This window comes from Falco rusticolus, chromosome 15, assembly GCF_015220075.1.
Source record: "Falco rusticolus isolate bFalRus1 chromosome 15, bFalRus1.pri, whole genome shotgun sequence".
NCBI lineage: Eukaryota > Metazoa > Chordata > Aves > Falconiformes > Falconidae > Falco > Falco rusticolus.
This window is the reverse complement of record NC_051201.1, coordinates 5,565,396-5,576,507: the sequence shown is the minus strand read 5'-3', so window position 1 is coordinate 5,576,507 and position 11,112 is coordinate 5,565,396. Positions and strand designations below refer to the sequence as shown.

Here is an 11,112-nt window from a genome sequence, read left to right as displayed (position 1 = left end):
CCCCCGGCCCCCGCCAGCCCCGGCGCTCGTCCCTTGAAGGCGGCGGAACTGGGGAACGGGGGCAGCGGGGCCGCGCGGTGGGGCACGGCCGGAGACGGGGGGGGAAGGCGGGGAGGGGAAGAAGGGGAGGGGAGGGGCGCCGCGGCCGCGCGCGCAGCGCTTCCCGCGCACCTCGCGCGGCCGCCGCCGCCGCTGCCCTCAGCGGCTCCGCGGCCATTGACGTCAGGGAGGGCGGCACATGACCCCCTCGGAGCCAATCGGCGGCGCCCGGGGCCGCTCCGGCGAGAGGCAGTCGGCAGCGCTCGCTCCTCTCGCCGCCTCCTCCCGCGGCGGCGGCGGCGCGCGTGGACACACACGCACACGCAGACACACACACACACACCCGCACACACCCCCGCCCCCCGCCCCCGCCGCGCACACACACCCGCACCCACGGCCGCACACACGCACCCACATACATGCACACGCGCGCCCGCCGCCGCAGGCTGTCGCGCACACGCCCCGGGGGGAAGGAAGGAGCCGCGGCCGGACGCCCCGCAGCCCCCGCCGCCGCCAGGAGCCCCCGCCGCCGGCTTTTGTCTGCCGCCCCCGCCGGGAGCCGACCCTCCGCTCGGCCGGCGCCCGCCCGGGAGCATGGACGCGGCGCTCTGAGAGCCGCGAGGGGGACCCGCCGGGGGCGGATTCTGAAGTTTGAATAAGGATTTTTATCGCTTCCCGTTCCCCCTTCCCCCCGCTCCCCGCCGGTGCGCTCCGGCCCCTTCCCCCATCTTCCCTGACAGATTTTTTGTCGACCCCCCTCTCCCCCCCCCAGCGTTTTCTTTTTAATCCGCCGCGTGGGGTTGGATTTTTTATTATTATTATTATTTTTTATTTTATTGGTTCTACCCGTCTCTACCGCCCGTAGAGAGCGGTTCCCCCCGGGCGGCCGCCGCCGAGCGCCACCCCCGACCCGCGGGGCTGCCATGGATCGCACCGGCGGCTCCGGCGGGGGCAGCGACCGCAGGCAGACCGAGGAGAGCAAGCCGCTGCTGGGCGAGATGTCCGCTCCCGAGGGGAATAAAATGGGTGCCGCGCCGTGCCGGAGAGCCCTGCTCCACTGCAACGGCATGAGGTACAAGCTGCTGCAGGAGGGGGACATCCAGGTGTGTGTCATCCGGCACCCCCGGACGTTTCTCAGCAAGATCCTCACCTCCAAGTTCCTGCGGCGGTGGGAGCCGCACCACTTGACCCTGGCGGACAACAGCGTCGCCTCGGCCACGGTAAGAGCCCGGCCGGGCCCACCGCCACCGCCGCGGGGGGCAGCCACGGCGCGGCCCCGGGGGGCTTCCCCGCCCCGCGGGGCATCGGGGGGCGGCGGGGGGTGCCCGCGCCTTTGTGCGGCGGCCGGCCCTGCGCCGTGCCCCCCGGGGGCGCCGTGTGCCGGGGGCTGGCCGGAGGGGTCCGGAGTGCCCCCGGGGGTCCCTGTGTCCTTTGTAATCCGGCGGTATTCCGTACTGCAGTTTCGGTGAGGTTTTTTTTCCGAGCGAGTCTAGTCTTCATTATTATTGCTGTTACTGTTACTGCCTTTTGCCTCTTGCTGGCCATTTGTGCCTTTTTAAATTTTTTTTTTTTTACTATTATTATTTTATTTTCTCATTCCTCCCTCCTCATCATGACACTGACGTGGAATCGCCACACTGAGCCATTTCTCTCCGAACCCAGAGTCAGCAGAGCTCTGGCCGCCCAAGTTGGAGGTGAGGGAGGCGGAGGATGCTTTTAATCCGAGGGCGAAGGCTGGGGCTTTGCACCGTCTTTGCTCTGCTTTGGTCTGGGCCTGTTTTTGGGGCTCTGATCAGGTCACATTCCCTGCCCAGGCACAGGCAAATGGGATCGTAAAATACGGTGATTCCTTCAGGGTTTTCTTCCTGATGGAAAATGATGCAAGAGAAAAAGGCAAGGTGGTGCTATCAACAGTACAAAAGATGTACAATAGACGGCTGCAGCCTTTAAAAATATGATTTATGTTTACATGTACGGCTTAAAATTTCATGGCCGGTATTACTTCGACATTCATATAATATGTGACGGGGCTACATCCAAATTTTGTGAAATAGCAATTAACACAGCTTGCAAAACATGCTTTACACTGATTTTTAATCATTCAGTACTTCGATCCTGTTGGTTTTTTGATTTATATGCAAGTGTCTCATTTTTCTCAATGGCTTCGTTCTGGCCTTCCTATAGGACACTCGTGATATGAGAGAGTGGATTGGCTTTTGTGTGAATTTCTGTTAATGGTGTATTTCAATGGGTTTCATCCAGTCTGTGCTGTGCTCAGAGGTTGGATTTTTTCACACTTCGGTACGCAGAGACCTAGTGTGTGTAAATGCGTCTCCTGCATCACGCTCTGCTGTGGAGTATTCAAAGCAGGTTTTCAGTGGGACCTACTTTAACCTTCAGGTAGGCCAGCTGCCTATTCTCACGGAGCCCTTTTTTGTGCCACAATGACATCTCTGCTTACCATTTTCCACCGAGCTGCCGAGGATGTTTCCAAGGGAATATTTTTCTTTCTTTGATAGAACTACTGTGTAAAGGGAGAAGGAAGACTCAGTCGAGCATTGCTGGAGGAAACCCCTGAAAGACACGACCACAAGGAGCTTTTGCAGTTCTTCATTTTATTAAGATACCATCAGTGTAGAGGGGAAGTTGAGTATCAGTGGAGATGAGGCATTTTCCTGGCAGTATCCGTAGCTGATTATTTCTGAGCAGACGAGAGGGATACCGGTAGACAGAGGCATGATCATGCTTCAGATGTTAATCACTGCAATGTGGCAATACTAGGCATGAACTTGTATTTATACAGGAGACGTCAAACTCCGCTCGCTGGCAAAGCTGTCGCCAAAGAAACCATCTCTGAAAAAATTTCTGAAGTCCTATGGGGTCGTGCTTTAATTAACGTTGAGGTGTTCTCATTCCTAATTACTTCATGTATATAAATAGCAAGAAGATACTAAAACATTGTACGTACCATTGCAGGCTCCATTTTGTTAAGCAGTGCTCTTCGTGGTTGGTCTTCCGCCTTATCATTTTTTTCCAGTGCTAACTCACCAAGTAAATACCAAGTTCACAGAAATATCAGTGCTTTATTATTTCAAGTAGTGTCTTTGGTTTCCAGGGAGTAATTAGGGCACAAGGATAAGATCCGTATTCACTTGTTGCCTGAATGTATGGGTACAATTAGCAGGTGTCTTCCAGACATTGGCTTTACAATATCTAGATTTTACTTTTTTTTTTTTTTCATTTTTTCTTTTTTTTTTTTTTTTTTTCCCCAGCTGAAAAGGTGTGATTTAAGCAAGATCTGCGGTAGTTTAACCCCCACTGCCTATGGAAATGGGGTACAGGCATAATGCCAAAACCTCCTGAAACTGTAGGTGGATATTTAGATGGAACTAATTTGGTTTTCCAAAACTGTAGAAAAATACCCATACCGCCCATTGAAAGTGAGCATTGGAAGCACTCAACAACTCTGATAACAAGGTCATTTTTACACATAGAACTTTCCACAGGCAGGGTCCTTTATGAGCAGCCAGTAATTAATCTTCACATCATCCCTTTGCAAATCCTCTGGCATGACGAGTTTTACTGCATTCTATATAACATGAATAAAATTGAACAGGAAAACAACATCACATTGTTTTGCATTTGAAAGCAAAAGTTGTAATGACAGCTAAATCCAGATCTGGCAAATTATATCCTCTAGTACAGTGGATAAGTTATTTGTTGATTCTAGGCACTTTCTATCCTTTTTGTTGTCACCTGAGACATATATTTGAATTAAAGTCTTCTCCCCACAAGCTCTTACTTGTCAGTGCCTGGCCTGCAATATAGGAGTTAGCATTAGTTTGCGTATGGATTATTCCATCTGCATTTTTTTCCACAAGTAGACACTGTATGTGCCCACATATAACTCTGGCCAATGAGACCCTATTTACAGATTTTTTTCTGTGAGAGGTAACTACTTCCGTTGTTTAATTAGGCAGTTACATGTTCTGTGCTGACAAGATAGCTTCCTGTAGCAGAAGCACCATGCAAGTACGCAATGGAAAAAGTGTTTGGCCATCTTATTTTAGCAGAATTTAGGGTGGAAAAAAATAATGTTCTTTACAAAGCGCTTTTTCTGACATTGTTGCAAGTGACTGTTTCAATTAAAATAAGTCTACGTTAATTGAAAATGAGTAACAATTGTGTTCTGAATTGGTATATACGCTCAGTTAACAAATGGAAAGATATTAGCTTGTGGTGTGGAGAGTCCCATAACTGTAGGTGTGTTGGGACTTTTATCTGACTGATGTTGTTTCCATTGTTTGCTTCGTGTTTCTCATTTCTCAAAGAATGGGTTAAATATAGTACAGTTTCACCATTACAGTTTCACTTGCATCTTTCCCAGGCTTTCATTCTAGCTAAAGTTTTTTTGGTGAAAGTAAATGCAGATCTATAACTTTTTTTTTTTTAAATGTAAACGCTAAAGTCCCAGTAGCAAATTTTGATACTTAGAAACTTGATTTGCCGGACAACAGCTTGCCTGGGGATGAATCTGACTTTCTCCCCTATGGGAGGAATAATGTTTATTTTATAAACACCTACCAAACTCAAATGTAGCGCCTTTGCTGATTTTTTTTTTCCAGTGAGATCTGTCCTTGCACAGCTTGAAGGGCAGTGATAGTAAAAACAAAGACAGAAATAAAATCCAATTTGATATTCCTTGTGTGATTTTTTTTTTTTTTTTAGTTGTGTGTGAAGAATAACCCTATGACTATCTTCAGCAGAAATGTTAAAATTTAGTTTTCAGTGGTTGAAAGGTAGCTGTCATAACTGAACTTGTTCTGCCTTGTCCCTTTCATGTCTCTGCCCTGCTTTTCTCTTTAATTCTTTTACTTGCACCAGTTGGGAGTAGATGTTTAGGACAATGAGTTTTAGAGTACTGAGTTGCAAGAAAGACTTGTGATACATACGTATGCACAGCAGAAAAGGAAAGAATAAGTGATTCCTTTTTGCTGGCTAGGGATGACCTCTAATTCCCATCTGGGAAGATATAACTGAAACGGTGAAGTTACTCATTAATATCCCTCAAGGAGGTGGAAACTTTAGCTTTTCATGCCCGTTTCTTGGTTTTGCCTTGGCAGGTAGGTTGAATGTAATGTGATGTTCTGTTCAGAGCTGGTGACAATCCTGGTAAGGTTTGAGTGTCTTTTAAACTTTTTTCTGTACAAAAGTGATGTGTGAGGACAGTAGTTTATTGACAAGCTAGCTAGTGGGAAAAATACTTGAAACAAGAATATAAGTGGATTAGGGAACTGCACTTATATTTTCTTCTAGAGAGAAGAATATACTGAATTAATATGAAATGATGCAGGGGCAGGATGGTCTACTTCAAACAGGCGAAGCAGAGTAGAAAATTGTCTTCTGATTGTTTTTGAAAATTCAACAATTAAGCTACTGCATGTGTTTCAGCATGCTATTACATGTCTTTCCTTCCTTCTTTTGGTAAAGATAGAGCAAAAATTCCTATCAAGCCAGACTCATTGTTTACTTTAGCACAGGTTCCCATTAGTTAGAAAAACACACTTTTAAAAATTAAATTTCCTTTGAAAAACAATTAGCTCAAGTGGGAAGTATTATGCAGAGCTCAGAAATTTCAAAACAGTCTTATAAGAAGAATTTTCTTAAAGCTTTCCTGGAAAAGGAATATTGTAGCATTATCCAAATTCCAAATAAAATGATTATGAATTAGCTATAATAATAATAGAAAAGTAAAATAAACAGTCTGTTCAGTAAACCAAGTGCTGTCGTCAAGGCCCGTGCTATTGATGGAGCTCTGCGAATGTGACTTAAAACTAGTGCGGTGGGCCTGCCATCTTTATGTGTATAAATAAGCATAAACACATAAATAACAAAGCAATTTAAGATAATTTTTTTGGATCCATTATAACAATGGAATGTTCAGTTACTGTTTAATATTTCTTCTTGTTTACTGTTGCAAATGATTGTTTTCATTTGACAAGAAGTGGTACCTGTACGGGTTTTGAGTGTACATGTTTTTGTGTATTCTGGTTTACCCTGTTCCATCCAGCAGGTGTTTTCTTCAGGCACATCAGAAAGAGCGTTGAATCTCATAATTTACATACAACCCATTGATAATTCAGAACTCTGCAAATTCACAGCAAATTGCTCCATGTCGTCTGTGCTGGTGAAATTGAGATTCTCTTTCAGAACTGAAGGCAGGCATGCGCCTGCATTAATGAAACCCAAATTTTTCTGAAGACTTGGTGATTTAATGGTATATTACTCTGTAGTGACAAACCTATTTTATTGCTGTATTAGCTAGTAGCTCGGTGTAAGAAAACCCAAAGTGATACTTCTTTAAAGCTGTTTAGTACCTATCAAACATACCTTTGAATATATAGTTCCTACAGTGGTTAAAAAGTGTATTTATAAGTCAGTAGTGTTAAGGTATGTGTTTATATGGTATAGAGCTTATATAAAATATGAAAACAGAAGCTATATTCATTGATAGAGTGAGAGCTCTCAAGGCTATGAGTGTTAACACCCAGCCAGTAAATTTTACATGTTTAGGAGCATAAATAAAAAGGATACTCAGAAATACTTCTGCCTCATTTTTCGTTTTGGCTGGGGAGTAAAGATATGGTGCTAGCCACTACGTGGTGGTAATAGTCCCCCTGAGGAAGCTTGTAAATTGCCTGTGGTCCTCAGTGGGGACCTGATCCTACAACAGAACTGGGACTGGAGGAGCTCAGCCGTCCCTCATGGGGCTGGGCCTCTGTGGAGCTGTGAGATCATTTCTTTTTTGTAGTGGAACATTTTAACTAGTGATGGGAAGAGTCTGCTAGAAGGTCGAAGTTGGGGTGTGGTTCTCCTTAGGAAAGGATGTGCTGCCTGGAGAAGCTGTGGATGCCCCATCGCTGGAAGTGTTCAAGGTCAAGTTGGATGGGACTTCGTGCAACCTGGTCTAGTGAACCCCATGGCAGGTGGGTCGGACTAGATAATCGTGAAAGCTCCCTTCCGACCCAAACCGTTTTATGATCCTATGATTCTGTGAAACACCAAAAGGACATTTAGTTTTTCAGAGGTGAAAGGCTAGGCTGAGAATCCCATCTGCAGCGACGTTCCGGTTTGCAAGCTTAAGTTTGCACTGTTAGCAAGAGTGGGAGGACAGGGGCTCAAGCCTCGGTCCCACCAAAATCATTGACGGAACTGTGTATGCTGAGGGATGCTTTTGAAGGAAAAATGTGGTAGGTTTAGTACAGCGAGAGGAGTGATTTTTTGCAGCTGTTTCATTTATTGCATAGAATTTGTTCGTACTTCTGAAGTTCCTAAATAACAGGTGAGTTTTAACGTGGTACAGCAAAAAGGCTTCTCTCATTTCCTTCTATGTTAGTAAGCATGACTGGGCTAATGGGGTTTTACTCATCTCCCCACATAGCATTTGTGAATGAAAAGAGCTACCTCAAATAATTCAAGCCTTTTGGAGTCTTTAGAATTAATTAGGTTGTGGGTTGCATGGGTAGATTGTGGCGTGCTTGTTAGTGTTTTGAGCAGTGCTAGGTGCATCAGGTTTGTTCTGTCTCGGCATGTGTTTATAGGTATGTAGTGCTTAACTCCATAAACAATCGTGCATTTGAAGGTGATTAATACTCTAACATGTGCAATATATGTAGAGCTCTTGTGCATGTGTGTGCACTGAATAAATAACTTTTTCACACCATCTGATGATGCAGTGCCATTGGCAGTAATGCTGGCTTAGTAATGCTGGCCTCTGCCGTTCTTTTCTGCATCTGTGCCATGCCGCGTCAATATGTCTTTTGTACACGCTTAACAGTCTGCAGGGTCAGGTTGAGAAAATCTGTGTGAACTGGCTGGGGAATGATTTCTCTGTTTTAACCTTTTGCAGATCTATTGTCTTTTAACCGGATCAGGGAGCTGATCTGTTTCAGCATATAGTCCACCAGGCTGTTGAGGAAGAAGAGAGGGGGAAACATGGTAGGCTGGAATTGCTGCCAAAAACAATGTATTATTAAATCGTTGCATAAAATTTTCCTGTTTTGCACAATATTTAAGAATGCAGGGGCAACACCAGGAAAAGGAAAAGACAATTGAAAAGCATACATTATAACCGATCAGTGGAGGGTGAAGTTTTAGCTCTTGTGGTCATGGAGGAGAACATGAATGAGTCAGAACCAGGTGCTAAATTAAAAGGCCTTCACTTCATAGGCTTAAAAATTAGGGGAATTTAACAATACTCTCTGGTTTTGGAGGAGGGGGTCTTGTTGCAGGTTTTGTGGACATTTGATGTTACCAGTACTGGCATTTCCAGTACTTAATTTCTTGTCTTTGCCTCTTGGGCTGCCCCATGACTGATGGGACAGGGCCAATGGAGTGCAAAAACACAAAAGCAGGTGACATGCCAGGTCACAGACTGTGGTGTCCAGGGCATGAGTTCATGGTGAAGGCTATTTCCTTTTACTTTAATCTGAGTTTTCAGGATGTTTTGAAATATTTTTAAGCCTTTTTTTTTTTTTTTTTTAGAAATTTAGGAAAAAAGGCATCTGTTTTTTTCTGGATTTGAGCACATCTGCTAAATGTGTGCTGTTACTAATTGAGCCCAAGAAACTCGTCAAGTTGCAATGACTAAAATCTGAACTGGAAGTACACTTGGTCACGTACATTCTTGGTCTCGCTCTGTTGAAATCAGTAGGGTAATTTGAGGAGAGGGATTACCATTCATTGCCTGTAATGTGAATGGCAGGATGTGCTGTTCAGAAAGCCAGAAAGGTTCAGTGAAAGATCACGGTGCAGCTTTCAGGTTGCCTGCTTGTTGGGGGAGATGGCCGACTCTACTCTTAGGCTTGTACAGCTCTCCTCAAAACAGAGCCCCACTTTTTTTTTCTTGGGTCGGCAGATCTCGAGGCGTTGGGCAGCCTGCGCTAGGAGTGGCTCTTGTATGAGTGAGAGGCTTGCTGGAAATTTCCCTGTTACACAGAAACAGTGTAGAAGCTGTCGCTGCTTCACCCATTTTACGCCAACATTTAGGCAGCACTGTCCCGGTGGAAAGTGAGTTTGTGCCATTATTTTCGTCTGTGGGGAAACTCTGGGCTAGGGACAGAGAAACTCGGGAGGACTGCTCACTGCGGGCTGAAAGCCCTGGCAAGGACAGCAGCGAGCACCTTCAAGATGTGACAGACCATGGGACCAAGTGCTTCCTCTGCACCTTCATATCTGGCAAGCCTGGGGAAAACATATGCGATTTGCTACGGTGTAGTAATGTTTCATTATTCGGTAGAGTCATGGTGGACCAGCAAAGGTAATTACTGACAGGACAATTTTGTTTATTTGTCTTTGTTGGGTTTTGTTGTTTTGTTTTTTTTTTTAATTTGCATCCCCATAGCTGAAATGTCAGGGTGCTGTGGGAGGAGTGTGAGCCGATGTCCGTGATGCCGGGAGGTGCAGTCTGGCTTGCTGAGCACCCCTGATTCAGACTGCACCAGCGTGCATGCCGTTCTCATTCAGAATTCCTGGAAAGGTCCTTCTAGCTCCCGCTGCTGCTGCTCTGTGCGCCATGCGCCAGCTCCCTCCTGCCTCTCTTCCCCAGACAGTAGAGCTTTATTAAAAAAAATACGCTGCTCACTGCAAATTGATCGCTTTTCCCCCATTTGGTCTTGAAATTTGCTGGAATACTGCTGTGGTGTGTGGTCCTGGCTGAAGCTTGCGTGAGGGTGAATCCTCTACAGGGGTAGCTGCCCCCAGTTTCTTGGAAGCGTAGGAAGGTGGTGCTGCTGCTTCTGCTGTTGTCTTGCTTGATAAACACATCCATAGCCATTTTCACTTTGGAGGCAGTGGCAACGTGTGAGGTTTAAAATGGGATAAGCCTTTCATGTGCTGGGCCCTTGGAGTGTTGCTCTCCCTTTCTGCTCAGGATTACCGCTTGTTTCAGCGGTAAGAGCTCTTGCGCTTTTCAAAGTATCTTGCAGTTTCCCTAAAGTTCTTGTTCCTGTGACCAAGAGGTTGCATGATTTTCTCATTGGATGGAAAATTTAAAAGGAAAAATGGCTGTCACTGTCATTGAGGAGAAGAGTAATAACTAGGGCTTCAAAAAAGATGAATAAAAAATGAATATCCAATGCTTCTCAAACTCCAGATTTCTAACTTCATGATACTAAGAATGAGGATGTTGAATGCATGCAACTCTGTCCCTAAAGGGCTTTTGCTTCTTGGATTTCCAATGCTTAAAGAAATGCTGAATAAAATAAAATCTTTTTCTCCTTCTTAAAAATTTTAAATTCAAATCTTAAAGTACAGAAATGGATTTAGGTTTTGTAAGGTTTTGTTTACAAAGATGCCACATGTGGTACAATAAATGTTGCCTGATGAAAGCTGAGATTAAGCTAAATCAGAGGGCTTTTTTTGAGAATACATAAATGCATTTCCAAATATCATTATTTTATATTTATATTTTATCTAGTATTTTTCCTAGGCCTAAAGAAACTGTGTTTGCAAGCGAAATAAGAAGTATTTCTAAGAGAAAAAAAATATTATGTTGTATGTATTTCTGAAGTATATAGATGTCTATGCATATTTTATGGATGAGGTTTGTGATCGTGTTAACCCAAAGGTAAGGCAAGAATTCTGTAAACAAAAAAATTGCCTCATTCTTTATTTATGTCTAGACAGCAAACATCTAACAGCAAAATTAAGTAATTGCATGTGCAGGTAGACAGTTTGGATAATTTTGAAAAGAAAACCTTTGTTTTCTTAGACCTCCTGAAGATACCCCATGATGTGTCTTCCCAACAGTACAGAGCAGGGATTTCTCAATGGTAAAGCTGTGATTGTGCTGTTTTTTATGTGACAGTGGCCCGTTCCTCTGAGTCTTTGTCTGTTTTGGCTATTGGAACCTAAGCTTTTGGGATCGACAGGTGTCTCGTACCATGTTTGGTTCCTGTTGTAATGGGCTTCCATCGTACCATGAAGTGTTTTGTTTGCTACTGTAAAACAAGTAGTGCATATTGCGAGCCGGCTGTGTTTTTGCTTTGTTTGTGCAAGCACCTAAAAGAAGGC

At 44.8% G+C, this 11,112-nt stretch overlaps 1 protein-coding gene across 1 annotated transcript in view; it reads left to right on the top strand.

Moving 5' to 3' along the window:
- The first annotated feature begins 450 nt into the window (after positions 1-450).
- Positions 451-11,112, top strand: part of LOC119157737 (c-Maf inducing protein) — a 139,136-nt gene continuing 128,474 nt past the window's right edge. Inside the window, exon 1 of the mRNA XM_037408916.1 lies at positions 451-1,259. Coding sequence (XP_037264813.1) covers positions 963-1,259 — 297 coding nt within the window. The 5' untranslated portion in view covers positions 451-962. The remainder of the gene's footprint in view (positions 1,260-11,112) is intronic.